Source organism: Elgaria multicarinata, chromosome 3 (genome assembly GCF_023053635.1).
Source record: "Elgaria multicarinata webbii isolate HBS135686 ecotype San Diego chromosome 3, rElgMul1.1.pri, whole genome shotgun sequence".
NCBI lineage: Eukaryota > Metazoa > Chordata > Lepidosauria > Squamata > Anguidae > Elgaria > Elgaria multicarinata.
Window position 1 is genome coordinate 170,441,983 of NC_086173.1, and position 19,279 is coordinate 170,461,261.

The 19,279-nt window shown below is 43.7% G+C and overlaps 1 protein-coding gene and 1 pseudogene across 1 annotated transcript; both read right to left on the reverse strand.

Annotated features, from left to right (window-relative positions):
- Positions 1-19,279, reverse strand: part of LOC134396487 (zinc finger protein 850-like) — a 637,841-nt pseudogene that overhangs the window by 608,572 nt on the left and 9,990 nt on the right.
- Positions 1,345-17,827, reverse strand: LOC134396469 (zinc finger protein 658B-like; the record flags this gene model as incomplete). Its single annotated transcript, XM_063122993.1, has 3 exons — positions 1,345-2,153; positions 9,367-9,399; positions 17,396-17,827. Coding segments are annotated over 3 exons (1,257 nt in total), but the record flags the coding sequence as incomplete, so codon positions are not given.

Below are 19,279 nucleotides of genomic sequence, written 5' to 3' on the forward strand. Positions count from 1 at the left end.
ATGACTGGAGGAGGGCTAAACTGGGAACTACCAACCAGTCTGTCTGACATCCAACCCTGGGGAAATTCTGGAGCAGATTCTAAAGAAGACAATCTGTAAGCACCTTGAAAAGAATGCACTGATTACTAGAAGCCAACAGGGATTTGTCAAAGGACAAATTCTGTTAGACTAATCTGATCTCATTTTTTGATCGGGTAACCTCCCTTGTGGATTGTGGAAATGCTGTGGATGTCATATATCTTGACTTCAGCAAAGCTTTTGACAAAGTGCCCCAGGATATTCTGATTAACAAACTTCAAAGTGATCTTGATAGGCTGGAGTGCTGGGCTGAAAACAACAAAATGATATTTAAAAGGGATAAATGCCAAGTTCTACACCTAGGAAAAGGAAAACAAATGCACATTTTCAAGAGGGTGGGGGACTTGACTCAGCAATACTACAAACAAGAACAACCTTGGAATTGTTCTAGATCACAAGCTGAATATGAGCCAACAGTGTGATGTGGTTGCAAAAAAAGCAAATGCTATTTTGGGCTGCTTTAAAAGAAATATATCTTCCAAATCGCATGAGGTACTGATTCCCCTCTATTCGGCCCGGGCTATGCCACATCTTGAGTATTGCGCCCAGTTCTGTGCACCACACTTCAGGAAGGATGCAGACAAGCTGGAGTGTATTCAGAGGATGATCAGGGGTATGGAAACAAAGCCCTATGAGGAGAGACTGAAAGAACTGGGCATGTTTAGCCTGGAGAAGAGGAGATTGAGGGGAGATTATTATTATTATTTATTTATATAGCACCATCAATGTACATGGTGCTGTACAGATAACACAGTAAATAGCAAGACCCTGCCGCATAGATATGATAGCACTCTTCAATAACTTGAAAGGTTGTGACAGAGGAGAACCAGAATCTCTTCTCGATCCTCCCAGAGTGCAGGACACGGAATAACGGGCTCAGGTTACAGGAAAGCAGATTCCGGCTAGACATCAGGAAAAACTTCCCGTTCGAGCAGTATGACAATGGAACCAGTTACCTAGAGAGGTTGTGGGCTCTCCCACACTAGAGATATTCAAGAGGCAGCTGGACAACCATCTGTCAGGTATGTTTCAGGGTGGATTCCTGCATTGAGCAGGGGGGCTGGACTCAATGGCCTTATAAGCCCCTTCTTGCTATTTACTGTTTTACTCTGTACAGCACCATGTACATTGATGGTGCTATATAAATAAATAAATAATAATAATAATAATCTATGATGCTATAAATGCTACAGTAAACATTTATAGGGCTTCTACCCAATGTGAATTCTTTGATACCGCTTAAGGTTTGAGCTCAGAACAAAGCTCTTCCCACATTCTAAGCATTAATAGGGCTTCCCCCCAGTGTGAATTCTTTGATGCTGCTTAAGCTTTGTGTTCCAAGCAAAGGTCTTTCCGCACTCTAAGCATTTATAGGGATTCTCCTTAGTGTGAATTCTTTGATGCTGTTTAAGGTGTGTGCTCCGAGCAAAGGTCTTCCCGCACTCTAAGCATTCATAGGGCTTCTCCCCAGTGTGAATTCGTTGATGCTGCTTAAGGTCCTTGATGTGAGCAAAGGACTTCCCGCACTCTAAGCATTTATAGGGCTTCTCCCCAGTGTGAATACTTTGATGCTGTTTAAGGTGTGTTCTCCGAGCAAAGGTCTTCCCGCACTCTAAGCATTCATAGGGCTTCTCCCCAGTGTGAATTCGTTGATGCCGCTTAAGGTCCTTGATGTGAGCAAAGGACTTCCTGCACTCTAAGCATTTATAGGGCTTCTCCCCAGTGTGAATTCTTTGATGCTGTTTAAGGTGTGTGCTCTGAGCAAAGGTCTTCCCGCACTCTAAGCATTCATAGGGCTTCTCCCCAGTGTGAATTCTTTGATGCTGTTTAAGGTGTGTGCTCCAAGCAAAGGTCTTCCCGCACTCTAAGCATTCATAGGGCTTCTCCCCAGTGTGAATTCGTTGATGCCCCTTAAGGTAGTTGATGTGAGCAAAGGTCTTCCCGCACTCTAAGCATTTATAGGGCTTCTCCCCAGTGTGAATTCGTTGATGCAGCTTAAGGCTACTGCTGTGAGCAAAGCTCTTCCCGCACTCTAAACATTTATAGGGCTTCTGCCCAGTGTGAATTACTTCATGCTGCTTAAGCTGTGTGCTCCGAGCATAGCTCTTCCCACACTCTAAACATTTATAGGGCTTCTTCCCAGTGTGAATTACTTGATGCCGCTTAAGGCTGTTCCTGTGAGCAAAGGTCTTCCCGCATTCTAAGCATTTATGGGGCTCCTCCCTAGTGTGAATTCTTTGATGTAAGTTAAGTTGTGAGTTGAAAGTGAATTGTTTTTCACACACTAAGCATTGAAACCTTTGATATTTGTTAGAATGGATCTTCTGAGTTTTACTCTGTTTCTTCCTTTTACGAATGTTCTTTTTACTTGGTGCTTCTAGTATTGGAGTTACACAGACGTCTGATCCTTCAAAAGAAATGGATTCGTTTTCCCTCTTCTCTTCAGTTTCAGTTTTCCTTCTCTGGTGTAGGCCATTTTTCTTGCTCTCTCTGTGATCACCTGCAAGTATAAACACAGAAATCGTTTTGAAATCTTGGAACAAAACAAATGGTTGCTGATTTGATTCACAGGATAAAAAAGAAATAATCGTTGGTGAGGCAGATCCTTCTAAACATATTAAATATCCTGATGATCAATAGAACTGAGAACTAGACTGCCAAACAATGCTTTCATTTATATGGAATAACTCATATAAAGTAGTTGAGAGAATAAATGAATAACATAAAAAACTGTAAAAATAAAATACACTTAAAATCTGCCATTTCCTCCTAGCTGATCATTTAACTGGGAACTGGAAAGTGGGAATTCAACCCTAATGGTTATTTTCAATGTCTAATTATATCTTAAAATGAAAAGCAAGCTGTCCAGAGCTGTCTTCTGAAAAGGCTTAACTCTCCTCTCCTCCATGGAAACCATTATGATAATATCTGTAACATCTTCAATATTATGCAGATGCAATTACTGCAGCAAAGTAAGATTGGTTGGCAGCCATCTCTGCCACAGAGCAAGTCCATCAATGGGCTTTTCTCAATGTTTTGTCAGGTCTTCGGAGTCAATGACAGTTGTATTCTACACTGACACAAAGAAAGAAGAGCTGAAATGCCACCTTCCAGGATCTGGCAAGAAGGCAGAGAGGGAGCATTACACAGAGGAATCCCATTCCTTACCCAGAGAGGCCAGGATCCCACGATTCTCCTCCATGACTTCTTTGTGCAGAGTCCTCTGGCCTGGATCCAGCAGAGCCCACTCCTCCTCCGAGAAATGCACGGCCACCTCCTCAAAGGTCACCAGACCCTGAAAGAAGAAGAAATGATGTTCTCTTTAAGCATTATGTAGCAATCCATGAAGGAAAGGATGGTGAGGTCCTCTTTCTGAATGCCAGAGCTTCGTGAGTGGCATTCAAGGCCTTCCCAGCAGCCATCTTGGAGAAGAGCAAAGGCTAAAGGGGCAGGTTCTTCCGGGACCAAAGAGATGTGCAGGAGACGGAGGCCCCCAGGACTCCCCTACCTGCCCAGGCTGTGCAGAAACCGCTTCCACTCCACCGCCAAGCGAACCAGGCCCAGAAGGACCCCCCAGGATCAGTTCACTTCCCCTGCAGGTTGTTTTGCTCCCTGTGAGGAAGGTAAAGAAGGCGGGAAGGTGAGAAGTTAAGTTAACATTCTTAACTGTTCCTATTTTCATTGATTATTTTCAGTGTTTATTTATTGATTGCATTTGTTTACCACACCAGAGCTGAAGCACTTAAAAACAATATCCAAATATTTAAAACTGAAAACATACAATATACACATACATATAAAACTATGACCCTAAAAAAACAGACCTAGGCTAATTAATTACAAATTGCTAATTACATATTGCTTGACCTGGCACTGAAAAGATAATGATGTCGGTGCCATGTGAACCACATTGGGGAGATTGTTCCACAGTTGGGGGGCCACCACAGAGAAGGCCTCTTCCTTGTTGTCGTCCTCCGATCTTCCCTCCGAGTAGGCGCCTGGAGGAGGACCTTAGTTGTTGAGTGTGTAAGACCCACTCTGGGAAGCGGGCCAGAGTGGGTCTGATACCCTCAAACCACGTTACTAAACAACATTTCCTTTTTGAGTATCTCCCCCAGCAAAATCAGGCTCAAGGAGAACATTAAGACAGCTCATGCACTTCAGGCGTAATTGAGGGAGGGAGACCATGGGGAAATACGTCCACTAATCCTTACCCAGTGAGGAGGGTCCTCCGTCCCCCTCCTGCAAGATCCGCCTGTCCAGCGGCCTCTGTGTGATGCCCGGTGGAGCCTTCTCAGCCTCAGGGAAATCTGTGGGAGCTCTGGCCAACATCCCCTGGACCTGGAGAAGGAGGGAGGATCCCAGGCAGAGAAGAGGGTTAGAGAAGGAAAGAAACGGCTCAGGTCAAGGCCAAGGGCAGCGTTTCCCAATCGCTTTACCTTTCAGGTCTCATTCTAAAGTTGATCTGCCATCCAAGACACACAGCACAGGAACTTGTGTCTTTGTCAGGGGGCTAAGAGTTCAACCTTGATATCCAGCATTTTCCACTGTACATACAGCAGTTTGGCTTTTACAAATGCTATTCCTGTTCTGTTGGGAGGACTCTGACACCAGTTGAAGAAGGATCCCCTCCTTCCCCAGAACTTCACAAACCCATTCATTTCTCCTGTCGTCATGATAAACTAAGAAGAGCCGTTCTGGATCAGAACAAGGGTCCATCTAGTCCAGCATTCTCTCCCCACAGTGGTCCAACAACTGGAGGTAGGATATAGCCATCAGGACTAATAGCCATTCAGAGCCTTCTCCTCCAGGATTTTGTCTAACCCCCATTTTAAACCATCTAAATTGGTGGCCATCACTACATCCTCTGGTACAGAACTGAATATTTTAACCATCCAGTGTTAGCTTAACTATCCTCCAATGAGAGCCTGCTCTACACATGAAGAACAACTGTACTTGCAGGTGTCATTGGAAATTAGGGCATCCCTTCCTTAAAGGCCTCATAAAATAAAGTTGAGATAAGAACACAGTCCCTGTTAGTTATCAAGATGAAATGCTCTCACCTGCTCTTGGTCCTCTGCCTGGCTCAGGAGGAAGCCTTCTGCCAGGGCCACCGCCTGGGAACTGCTCTCCCCTCCACATTCTCTGACCCAGCTCTCCATCTCCGGGGGCAGGACAGCCAGGAACTTCTCCAGGACCACCAGGTCCAGCATCTGAGCTTTCGTGTGCTTTTCTGGCTTCAGCCATTGGCAGCAAAGGTGGTGGAGACGGCTACAAACCCCTCGGGGCCCCATGGCCTCCTGGTAGCAGAAGTCCCTGAAGGGCTGAAGCTCCACGTCTGAGCAGGTGTTGCTCCCAGGCTGGTCCTGCTGCACTCTTCCTTTCCAGGGCTCTGCACTGCTCCCTTCCTGGATGTTGCAGGAGACGTTTTCTGGTTCAGGGCCTGCAAAGCTTTGCTCTTCCATCTTCACCCTCTTCACCATCTCTGCTCCCACCAGGACTCGAAAAAGTCTCCTGCCTTGGCTGCCAATTTCTCCTTTGAGGCAGGGAATGCACTATAGGAATTAAAACAGAGCTTGTGAAGAAGGCACACAAGGTAGACCTGGGTTAAAGTTCCCAAACCAGCCGCCCCCTCCCCATCGGTTCCCAATGAAACTGGAGCCAGTTCACCTGAGAATTGTAAAGGAAACCACACTCAGCCCAACCGGCTGCCCACTGGATTTTGCACAGATCTTGGAATAAAGCACACAGCTCTCAAGTTGAAAGGGTTAGGCCCAATCCTTTATTGAAATAGGAAGGGTAAGAGGCAAGCATTTACATCAGATTAGCTACTAAAATTGATACAAAAACCCTGAACCCCATACCAGCAAACTAAAACATTGTTACAGAATATACTTCCCGCAGCCAGGTATTCTACTCCTCCCCCCTCCCTCCGGATGGGCCAGTTTCTCTTTCACAGATGCAAATTGCCCCAAGGTCACTTCTCTCGCCTTAACGGAGCCAAGCGAGGGCCTCCTGCCTATAGCCAGGTGGAGAGATAAGCGGTACTTCTGCAATTCTATAACAGACAATAGACAAGGAATGAATTTCTAAAAACAGTAATTCTGTGTGCGCTTAACCCCTTCCTTACAAGAATAACCACACTTCAACAAGGCTTCAGGCAATTTATTAAATCAGCGTAAGGCCTTGAGCGTATGAACAATTAACAGGAGACAGGAGAGGGTGTGTGGGGGAAAACAGTCTAAAAATTACAATCAAACTAAAAGGCCACAGCAGAAATTAAACATTTTAAAAGCGCAATAAAAGCCACATCACGGCAAGCCGTTGAGTCAGAGCGACCCAAAGAGAGACAAGAAATCCTGACTTCCTAATACCTGATGGCACAGGGGTCCCTTCGCCACCCTTTGGGGCCCCGAACAACATGACCCTTCCTCAAATATATAGAGACCATAAACTGGAAACTGACTTAACTTATCCCCCCAACTCAAGCGAGTGGGGTGGCCCGACAAACAGCAAGTTCTACAGGGCTCCCGGTGAGAAGGTTTATAAGGGAAGTAAATGCAGAAGGACGTCACAAACGGAAGCAAAATGTGAAACACACAATGATTTACAAAGCTATACATGTGTACACTCTGCAAAACACACTGCAGTTTAGCTCCTCCTAAGGTGTGTCAGAAAACAATGTGTAGTGTCAGAACCAACTAGCAGCAGTTGAATTGCTATTGAGCTCTAATTAAACTTCCACCAGTCCAAAGTAGATAGATGCAATGATCATAGAATAGTAGAGTTGGAAGGGGTCTACAAGGCCATCGAGTCCAACCCCCTGCTCAATGCAGGAATCCACCCTAAAGCATCCCTGATAGATGGTTGTCCAGCTGCCTCTTGAAGGCCACAACCTCCCTAGGTAACTGGTTCCATTGTCAAACTGCTCTAACAATCAGGAAGTTTTTCCTGATGTCCAGCCGGAATCTGGCTTCCTTTAACTTGAGCCCGTTATTCCGTGTCCTGCACTCTCGGAGAATCAAGAAGAGATCCTGGCCCTCCTCTGTGTGACAACCTTTCAAGTATTTGAAGAGTGCTATCATATCTCCCCTCAATCTTCTCTTCTCCAGGCTAAACGTGCCCAGTTCTTTGAAAAGCTTTCAACCGCATAACAGTATAGTCTAAACTATCTCTCATGGCTTTAGGCAGCTGAAGTTACCTTCAGTCATATCAGGATAGAAGGAACATTCTGCATCTTGCAGAGATGCCAAAACTTACAGCGATAATGAGATAAGGTCAACAGCTATGTTTATGTTGGAATGGAAACCTTTGATTGAATATCTGAAAGAGGCAGAGAAAAATGTTGTATTTGTTTGTGGATTTTATTAATCAGATGGGCAAAGAGAGGAAAGAACCATAAATCTGTGAATCCAATCTATGAGACTTAGATAAAGTATAAGAAAAACTGAATTAGATATATAAATGGTCATTAACGAATTAATGGGCATTTTAGACAAGAGGGCAAAAAAATGTACTTTAACCTCACCCTTAAATGTTTTTCGTGTAATTGTAGTTGTTATATGTAAACCTTTATTTGTATGTGTTATATGTAACGTCTATGTCTATGAGTTGTGGAAAAATAATTTTAAAAAATGTACAAAAAAGAAAAGGTTATAAGGAACATTCTGGACTCAGGAAGCCTTTAACCGTGAGGAGTAAAACACATATTGAAAGTTCTTCTCATGGAGGCCTCTTGTTCACGATCCTGCATTGAGAGCAGGTCTGAGTCCATCTCAGGCTCCAGAAAGGAAAACCTTTGTCCCTCCTGGAAATAAGAGCTCTGCTGATGACCCAGTTTCTCTCCCAATCCATCCCAGGGCTCCCTTTTTATGCCTTCTCTGCTCCCAGCACTTGAACCCCAAAATTGCACCAGAGTAACAGCGATTTCTCCCCACTCTCAGGATGTGAATATCGGGCTCACTTAATACATCAAAGAGGGACGTACTAAAACCAACAGCAGGCTCCCTTCTTAAGAAACAAAAGCGCCCCAGGTTTTATTTCGAAGCCTCGTGACCAAAGTGAGTTATGAATTTTGCTTATTCACTAGGTTTAAAGCAGGAAGATGAAACAAAACAAAAAATGCAAACAGGACACCAGGGCAGCCTTTTGCCAAAAGGGGGGGACATTCCTCCTCCCCACCCGGGACCTTTCCTCTTGTGTCCCTCCCAGACACCCCCCCTTCTCCAGCCTTCCCTTCCGCGATCCCCTAGTTATGGGGAGGGAAAGAGGTGCAAGGCGGGGGTCTCCTGGAGGGGCCCCAAGTGGATCTGTCCCCTGGGGGGGGCTCGGGGCTCCCTCTCTCTTCCCACCACCCCCTGCCCCAAACCTGCAGCCCCTGCCCGGGGGGGGGGCTGTCCTCCACCCTCCCCCCCCCCGGACCCCCTTGCAATCTGCACTCACCAGATCCTTTGCAGGGGAAAAGAGGCTCGCAGGAGCAGGGGGAGAATCCCAGGCTCCTTTGCAATGGGGGGAGGCGGAACTATGGGGCAGGAAGGGAGGGGCCTCATCCAGCCTGGGCTCCTCATAGGCCTCTCTAGGAGCCACCCCCCTCTCCTCCTCTTTAACCCTTGCATGGAGTCAACACGAGACAGACGGAGAGACTCCTGGCAGAGAAGCGGACCTGGGAAGGGGGCTTTTCCACGGGGGGGGGGGAGGGGGTCTTTTATCCCCCCCCCAGCATCGCCACCCCATCTGCTCCTGGGGGCTTCGGGGGATCCACAGCCGTTTCCCCTTTGAGTGCGTAAAGCAGCCTCCGGCATGGGAGCCCTCCGTCCTTCCGCCTGCCCTTGCTGCAGAACAGCGTTCCCCAACCTGGTGCCCTTCAGAACTCTAAACATGACTAGATGCCCTAAAAAGAGAGAGGTTAAGTAGTGTGACCCTGTGAAAAAGAGGACAGGGCGCCTGTATCCTTAACAGTTGTATTGAAAAGGGAATTTCAGCAGGTGTCATTTGTATATATGGAGAACTTGATGAAATTCTGTCTTCAACACCACAGTTAAAGGTGCAGGAGCTATACTAGAGTGATGAAATTCTGTCTTCAACACCACAGTTAAAGGTGCAGGAGCTATACTAGAGTGATGAGATTTGCTCTTCAACATTTTTATTCATGATTTGGACGAGGAGGTGCAGGGAACGCTGATCAAATTTACTAATGACACAAAATTAGGTGAGATAGCTAATACCCTGGAAGACAGAAACAAACTTCAAAGTGATCTTGATAGGCTGGAGTGCTGGGCTGAAAACAACAGAATGAAAATTAATAGGGATAAATGCCAAGTTCTACATTTAGGAAATAGAAACCAAATGCACAGTTACAAGATGGGGGATACTTGGCTCAGCAATACTACAAATGAGAAGGATCTTGGAATTGTTGTAGATCACAAGCTGAATAGGAGCCAACAGTGTGATATGGCTGCAAGAAAGGCAAATGCTATTTTAGGCTGCATTAATAGCTTCCAAATCACGTGAGGTACTGGTTCCTCTCTATTCGGCCCTGGTTAGGCCTCATCTAGAGTATTGCATCCAGTTCTGGGCTCCACAATTCAAGAAGGATGCAGACAAGCTGGAGCGTGTTCAGAGGAGGGCAACCAGGATGATCAGAAGACTGGAAACAAAGCCCTATGAAGAGAGACTGAAAGAACTGGGCATATTTAGCCTGGAGAAGAGGAGATTGAGGGGAGATATGGTAGCACTCTTCAAATATTTAAAATGTTGCCTCACAGAGGAAGGCCTAGGTCTCTTCTGAATCATCCCAGAGTGCAGGACACGGAATAACGGGCTCAAGTTAAAGGAAGCCAGATTCCGGCTGGACATCAGGAAAAACTTCCTGACTATTGGAGCAGTACGACAATGGAACCAGTTACCTAGGGAGGTTGTGGGCTCTCCCACACTAGAGACTTTCAAGAGGCAGCTGCACAGCCATCTGTCAGGTATGCTATAAGGTGGATTCCTGCATTGTACAAGGGGTTGGACTTGATGACCTTAGAGGCCCCTTCCAACTCTTACTATTCTATGATTCTAATTTTAGTACTTTTTGAAACACTTAAGCTTTACTTACTTTCTCTTGATTTCAGAATAGCAGCGCATCTGTAATTCTTTTCGGTCAATTTTCTTTAATCAATTATCATTTTTTCAAAGGATGTGATCTCTCCATTAAACCTAGACGTGCAGCTTCTGGCAAAAGTCGTGCTCTCCTCTGCTGTTCTGGTTTGCCCTGACACAGAGCCCTCAGCTATTCTAGCCTGTACTACTGCAGACTCCTCAAACTATTTCGACTACTCTTGCAGATTCCCCAACGGTTCGGTCCTGCCCTATCACAGACCCTGTGACTATTCTTGTCTGCCCTAAGACAAGTGTTGGATTCAATGTGTTGTTTATATTTTGAATTTTTCAAGTATTTAAAAATGCGAGCTGTATATATCTACTATCAAGGTGCTCTCCGTATGCCACATGTGGACTTGCTTGGTGTTGAAATCTGCACCAGATGAGTTAAAATACACCTGATCTTTGAACCACAACAAGCCTGATCAAGAAACCTGAATCTGTTTTAGTAGGTCATTATCTGTATCTTTATATATGCCTGGTTATCAGTACAGCAAAAAAATAGTATTATGAGTCTCCATTTTAAACTGTGTATTTTTAAAGTACAGATTACTTGTTAATTAAAAAAATCCAGTTTACTTCAGTTTTCGTTTATTTCGTTTGTTCAATGAATGGAAAAAAGTCCATTATTACTGTATATTCAATCAATGTTTACCTTTAAAAAAATGTCTCCGGCCGAACCACCAAATGAAATGTGCTGCGCACACCTATGCCTGTCCTCCTTTCCATACGGTCACCCTAATGTTAGGGGAGGCCTTATCAGGGTACACAGGAAGATTTTGGACCCAAGGAGCCGCAAGCCGTGCGGAGTAAAACACACACGGCAACTTCTTCTCATGGTGGCCTCCTGTTCCACACCTGGACCCCTGCTTTGAGAGCAGGATGGCCTCCATCTCAGGCTCAAGGCAGGAAAACTTTCGCCCTCCAGAAAATAAGAGATCTGATGATGAACCAGAGTTTCTCTCCCATGGCTCCGTTCTAAGCCCTCTCTGTTCCCTTCACTTGAACCCCAAACAGGGGCGGAAGCGAACAGTGATTTCCACCCGTTCTTAGGATGTGAACAGCAGGGCTCGCTTCATCCATAAAAGCAGGACATATTAAAGCCAATGAAAGCATTTGCCCTTAGTAAATCCATACTTGTCCACAGAGAAAACATAGCACAGTTAACTTACAGCGATAATGAGAAAAAGGTCAACAGCTATTATGTTTATGTTGGAATGGAAACCTTTGATAGAATATCTTAAAAAGGCAGAGAAAAATGATGTATTTGTTCATGGATTTTATTATTCAGATGGGCAAAGAGAGGAAAGAACCATAAATCTGTGAATCCAATGTATGAGACTTAGATAAAGTATAAGAAAAACTAAATTAGATTGATATATAAATGGTCATTAACTAATTAATGGGCATTTTTGACTTGAAGAGGGAAAAAAGTGTACTTTAACCTCACCCTTAAATGTTTTTAGTGTAATTGTAGTTGTCATATGTATACCTTTGTTTGTATGTATTATATGTAATGTTTGTCTATGTGCTGTTGGGAAATAAAAAATTAAATATAAAAAAAAAACATTCTGGACTCAGGGAGCCTCTAGCCATGAGGAGTAAAACACACATTGAAACTTCTTCTCATGGAAGCCTCTTGTTCACGATCCTGCATTGAGAGCAGGTCTGGGTCCATCTCAGGCTCCAGAAAGGAAAACCTTTGGACCTCCAGGAAATAAGAGGTCTGCTGAGGAACCAGTCTCTCTCTCCCAATGCATCCCACAGCTCCCTTCTAAGCCCTCTCTGCTCCCAGCACTTGAACCCCAAAATTGCACCAGAGTAACAGCGATTTCTCCCCACTCTCAGGACATGAATATCAGGCTCACTTAATACATTAAAGAGGGACGTACTAAAACCAACAGCAGGCTCCCTTCTTAATAAACAAAAGCACCCCAGGTTTTATTTCAAAGGCCTCGTGACCAAAGTGAGTTATGAATTTTGCTTATTCACTAGGTTTAAAGCAGGAAGATGAAACAAAGCAAAACAAAATGCAAAGCAAACTGGACACCAGGGCAGCCTTTTCCCCGCAGGGGCGACATTCCTCCTCCCCACCCGGCACCTTTCCTCTTGTGTGTCTGCCAGCCCCTTCCCTTTCTCCTTCCTTCCCTTCCCGGATTCCCTAACTATGGGGAGGGAAGGAGGTGCAAGGCAGGGGTCTCCCTGGAGGGGCCTCAAATGGGTCAGTCCCCGGGGAAGCAGGGGGGGCTCACTCTCTCTTCCCACCCACTCCCTGCCCCAAACCTGTCCTCCTGCCCCGGGGGGCTCTTTCCACCACCCTCCCCCTAGGAACCCCCTTGCAATCTGCACTCACAGGCTCCTTTGCAGGGGAAAAGAGGCTGCAGGCGGTGGACACACGATGCACGTAGGAGTAGAATCCCAGGCTCCTTTGCAATGGGGGGAGGAAATGTGGGGTCGGAAGGGAGGGGGCTCATCCAGCCTTGGCTCTAGGACCCAGCCCCCTCTCCTCCTCTTTAACCCTTGGATGGAAGCAACATGAGAGAGCGCAGTGGCTCCTGGCAGAGATGCGGATCTGGAAAGGGGGCTTTTCCAGGGGGGGGGTCTTTTATCCCCCTCTGCAACATTACTGCCTCATCTGCTCCTAGGGGCTTTGTGGGATCCAGAGCCATAAAACAGCATCCCCCAACCTGGTGTGATTCCAATTCGACCAGCTCTTATCAGGTGTGATGTATAGCTATGTTTGTTTCACCTAATTCTCCCCGGGGAAGGACAGGTAGCAGGTAACTTTTATTTATAGCTATTATGCAAGGTAACGATTGGAGTTTTCCATAGGTGTTGAAAGTTACAAATCTCCTCATGGAGCTGTAAAACCACATTCCCCAACCTGGTGTGATTCCAATTCGACCAGCTCTTATCAAGTGTGATATATACCTATGTTGTTTCACCTAATTCTCCCCGGGGAAGGACAGGTAGCAGATAACTTTTATTTATAGCTATTATGCAAGGTAACAATTATAGTTTTTCATGGGAGTTGAAAGTTACAAATCTCCTCGTGGTAAGTTTCTTACAACACGAGCAGCGGAAATAACATTTAATAAGTTATTATTTTACAATATAGTTCAGTAAAGGACATAACAGTTTGACTATTTCCTACAAAGTAATTGTCATCACTATTCACAAGAAAGAAAGGTAATTATTCAGTCTGAATTGGACGGTTTAAATACTGTTTAGTGTTTTATGTGATGTTTGAATGTTGTTACTGCAGTGCCTCGTCCCCCGTCGGGCTGCTTCAAATGACCAGCGAATTAGAATACTGACAGCGATATACAACGGAGGAAGATTGTGTTGGAAATGGAATGTATAATCCGAAATTACCGTCTTTATTTATTCTTGCAACTGTTGATTTGTTATTGCTATTGGAAACTTGTTTTTGTACTGTTGCTATTGCAATTGGACTATTGACTTGAGCTGATATCATGATTATTCAGAATTTATTGTTAATATCAATTTCATTATATATTGTTTTTTGTGCTCTCTATTTGTATGTGTGCAACATAATGGCTGTTGTGAAAGTACACATTTGTTAAATATATTTCATTGAATCAACAAAAACATTAACGAGTGTTCCCATGATTCTGGGATCCTCTCTCCTTCCAATATAGCATTATATATCTTCAATAATTTTGGTACTAAAAACATTTTAAAAACTTTGTAATATTCCGGTCCTAAACTGTCTACCCCGGGTGATGTACCCACTTTCAAATTCTCTATAACCTCTTCAATTTCTCTTTGAGATATACTCCTTACCATTAGCTTTTTATGTTCTATTTCCAATCCCCTTTTTTTTTTTGAGATTTATGCATGCTGGCAAGCTACGCAGAGTGACCTCCTTGGAGCAGGGTGAAGAGCTTTTAAAAAGTTTGGGTCTGGATGTGGATGCCATGTCAACACAAGCGGAAGATGAAGGTGTAATTTAAAGAGGCAACAGGTTGCAATGTAGGAAAAGTTAGAGGAAGAGATTAAGAATTTGGAGAAAGATTATTGGCAATCTAAAAATAAACATAAAATAATAGACTTACAAGCAAAGAAAAAAGAGTTAGAGAATAAAAATTTAGAGGAAGTTCAGAAAAATTTAATTTATATGAAAAGAGAGTATTTTGAAAACAGTAACAAAAACTCTAAGATGCTGGCCAGACTCACACGAAAGGAAAAGGCTAAGAATGGGATAGGAATAGTGAAAGATAAACAAGTGAATTATTGTCACACAATGAAGGGTAAAATTAAAAAAATTCAGGAATTTTATCAAGAATTATATAAGGAAAAGGACACTCAGAAGAAGATGGAAGTTTACACTTCCCTGTGCCTGTTTTCATTCTCCTTCCCTCTTTATTGTTTACTACAACTTATTAGATTGTAAGCCTATGCGGCAGGGTCTTGCTATTTACTGTGTTATCTGTACAGCACCATGTACATTGATGGTGCTATATAAATAATAATAATAATAATAATAATAATAATAATAATAAGGAAAGCTTATCTTAATAAACACAGAACTATGATAAGTAAGGTCCCATGGCAAGTAACCCTAATGAGAAAAGGAGTCCAAGATGGGTGAGAGTATTTAAAAAAAAATTCTTAAAGGCAAAATTACAAACAATTCCAATATGGAAAAAAGATAAAAGACAACCAAAGAAACCAGTGTAGCTCAACAAAAAGCTTACATGATGACATGAAAACAAAAACGGATACATACAGGAAGTGGAAGGAAGGCCAGGCTACAAAAGAAGAGTACAGACAGGTAGCACAGAAGTGCCAAAATGGCATCAGGAAGGCTAAAGCTGAGAAGGAGCTGAGATTAGCGAGGGATGCTAAAAGCAATCTTCGGATATGTGAATAGTAAAACACACAGGAAAGAAATGGTGGTTCAACTGCTTAACGAGGATGAGTAATTGATAACAGATGACAAAGAAAAAGCTGAAGTGCTCAATCCCTACTTTGGCTCAGGCTTCTCCCAAAAGCGGGTCTATGACCCCCCTGGAAAAAGTGAAGCACAAGTTGAGGGGGCAGGATTGCAGTCTGAGATTGATAAAGAAATGGTAAAGGAACACCTAATTTCCTTTAATGAGTTCAAAACTCCAGGCTCTGATGAACTGCATCCTAGAGTAATGAAGGAGCTACTGGAAAAACTCTCAGAACCACTGTCTATTATCTTTGTGAAATCATGGAAGACGGGTGAGGTGCTGTATGACTGGAGGAGGGCTAACATGGGAACTACCAACCAGTCAGTCTAACATCCAACCATGGGGAAATTCTGGAACAGATTCTGAAGAAGTCAATCAGGAAGCATGTTGAAAACAATGCAGTCATTACTAGAAGCCAACAGGGATTTGTCAAGAACAAATCCTGTTAGACTAATCTGATCTCATTTTTTCATCGGGTAACCTCCCTTGTGGACTGTGGAAATGCTGTGGATGTGCTATATCTTGACTTCAGCAAAGCTTTTGACAAAGCACCCCATGATATTCCGATTAACAAACTTCAAAGTGATCTTGATAGCCTGGAGTGCTGGGCTGAAAACAACAGAATGAAATTTAATAGGGATAAATTCCAAGCTCTTCACCTAGGAAAAGGAAACCAAATGCACATTTACCAGAGGGGCGATACGTGACTCAGCAATACTACAAACAAGAAGAACCTTGGAATTGCTCTAGATCACAAGCTGAATATGAGCCAACAGTATGATGTGGTTGCAAAAAAAGCAAATGCTATTTTGGGCTGCTTTAAAAGAAGTATATCTTCCAAATCGCATGAGGTATTGATTCCCCTCTATGCAGCCCTGGTTATGCCACATCTTGAGTATTGCGCCCAGTTCTGTGCAGCACACTTCAAGAAGGATGCAGACAAGCTGGAGCATGTTCAGAAGATGATCAGGGGCCTGGAAACAAAGCCCTATGAGGAGAGACTGAAAGAACTGGGCATGTTTAACCTGGAGAAGAAGATTGAGGGGAGATATGATAGCACTCCTCAATGACTTGAAAGGTTGTGACACAGAAGAGGGCCAGGATCTCTTCTAAATCATTCCAGGATGAAGGACACAGAATAACGGGCTCAGGTTACAGGAATGCGGATTCCGGCTGGACATGAGGAAAAACTTCCTGACTGTTAGAGCAGTACGACAATGGAACCAGTTACCTAGGGAGGTTGTGGGCTCTCCTACACTGGAGGCATTCAAGAGGCAGCTGGACAACCATCTTTCAGGGATGCTTTAGGGTGGATTCCTGCATTGAGCAGGGGGTTTTACTCGATGACCTTATAGGCCCCTTCCAACTCTACTATTCTATGACACTATAAATGCTACACTAAGCGTTTATAGGGCTTCTTCCCAGTATGAATATTCACGACAGGAATATACTCGCTCACTACGTTCAACATCTAAGGACCTCCTCCAGGTGTCTACTCCGAGAGGCTTGGAGTGTGGCAACGAGGGATAGGGTCTTTTCAGTGGTGTCCCCCAGACTATGGAATCATCTCCCTGATGAGGCTCGCCTGGCACTAACGCTGCTATCTTCACAGCGCCAGGTTAAGACTTTCCTCTTTGCCAAGCATATGGCGGCACATCTTTAATCACCTGCATATTTAGTTTTTTAATGGTTTTTAATGCCTTATGTGTGTATGTTCTGTGTTTTAGAATTTTAAATTGTTTATACTTGTTTCAATATTTATTTTAGAATTTATGTAAACTGCCCAGAGAGCTCTGCCTATGGGAGCGGTATAAAAATGCAGTAAACAAATAAATAAAATTAATTCTTTGATGTAGCTTAAGGTTTCTGCTGCAAGCAAAGCTCTTTCTGCACTATAAGCATTTATAGGGCTTCTCCCCAGTGTGAATTCTTTTATGCCGCTTAAGGCTTGTGCTGTGAGCAAAGCTCTTTCTGCACTCTAAGCATTTATAGGGCTTCTCCCCAGTGTGAATTCTTTGATGCCGCTTAAGGCTTGTGCTGAGAGCAAATCCCCGTCCGCACTCAAAACATTTATATGGCTTCTCCCCAGTGTGAATTCTTTGATGACGCTTAAGGTGAAAACCGTGAGTAAAGCTCTTTCCGCACTCTAAGCATTTATAGAGCTTCTCCCCAGTGTGAACTCCTTGATGCTGCTTAAGATGTGTGCTCTGAGCAAAGGTCTTCCCACACTCTAAGCATTTATAGGGCTTCTCCCCAGTGTGAATTCGTTGATGCAGCTTAAGGTTTGTGCTCTGAGCAAAGCTCTTCCCGCACTCAAAGCATTTATAGGGTTTCTCCCCAGTGTGAATTCTTTGATGCTGCTTAAGGATTGTGCTCTGAGCAAAGCTCTTCCCACACTCAAAGCATTTATAGGGCTTCTCCCTAGTGTGAATTCCTTGATGTCGCTTCCAGGTTGTGCTGAGAGCAAAGCCCTCTCCACACTCTAAGCATTTATAGGGCTTCTCCCCAGTGTGAATTCTTTGATGATACTTAAGGCTTGTGCTGTGAGCAAAGCTCTTTCTACACTCCATGCATGTGTAGGGCTTCTCCCCAGTGTGAATTCTTTGATGATACTTAAGGCTTGTGCTCCGAGCAAAGCTCTCTCCGCACTCAAAGCATTTAAAGGGCTTCTCCCCAGTGTGAATTCTTTGATGCAGCTTATGGCTTGTGCTGTGAGCAAAGCTTTCTCCACACTCTAAGCATTTATAAGGCTTCTCCCCAGTGTGAATTTTTTGATGCTGCTTAAGATGTCCGCTCTGAGCAAAGCTTTCTCTGCACTGTAAACATTTATAGGGCTTCTCCCCAGTGTGAATTCTTTGATGCTGCTTAAGGTGTGGGCTCTGAGCAAAGCTTTCTCCGCACTCTAAACATTTATACGGCTTCTCCCCAGTGTGTATTCTTAGATGCTGCTTAAGGTTTGTGCTCCGAGCAAAGCCCTTTCTGCACTCTAAGCATTTATGGGGCTTCTCCCCAGCATGAACTTTTTGATGCTGCTTAAGGTGCGTGCTCTGAGCAAAGCTCTCTCCGCACTCTAAGCATTCATAGGGCATCTCCCCAGTGTGAATCATTTGATGCAACTTAAGTTGTGTGTTGAAACTGAATTGTTTTTCACACTCTAAATATTGAAATCTTTGATATTTGCTTAAATGAATCTTCTGAGTCTTTATGTACTGAGAGCTTTTCCTCTTTGTCTTCCTATTGTGAATGTTCTTTTTTCTTGTTACTTCCAGTATTGGAATTTCATAGATGTCTGATCCTTCACAAGAAATGGATTTGTTTTCCCTCCTCTCTTCAGTTTCAGTTTTCCTTCTCTGGTGTAGGCCATTTTTCTTGCTCTCCCTGAGATCACCTGCAAGTATAAGCATAGAAATCATCTTGAAATCTTGGAACAAAACCAACGGTTGCTGATTTGATTCACAGGATATTAAAAAAAATAGTTAGTGAGGCAGATCCTTCCAAGCGTATTAAATATCCTGATGAACAATAGAACTGAGATGTAGACTGCCTTACAACACTTTCATTTATATGGAATAACTCATATAAAGTAGCTCAGAGAATAAATTATTTTAACATACTGTAAAAATAAAATGCACTTAAAATCTGCCATTTTCTCCTATCTGATCATTTAACTGGAAACTGGAAAGTGGGATTTCAATCCTATTGGTTGTTTTCAATGTCTAGTTATATCATAAAATGAAAAGCAAGCTGTCCAGAGCTGTCTTCTGAAAAGGATTAACTCTCCTCTCCTCCATGGAGACCATTAAGAGAATATCTGTAATGTCTTCAACATTATGCAGATGCAATTATGGCAGCCAAGTGAGATTGGTTGGCAGCCAGCACTACCACAGAGTAAGTCCATCAATGAGCTCTTAACAGTGTTTTGTCAGGTCTTCAGAGTGTTTTCCTCCTTGAATTTTGGGCAACAAACTAATTGTTTCATTGCCTTCAGCTCCTTTGAAAAGTGTTAAGGTGGCAAAGCTTTTCAATTTGTGGAAGTGTATTTTGGTGCAATCATATCTTGAGCTGCAGTGAATTCCCCCAGCAAGTGCATGAAACCC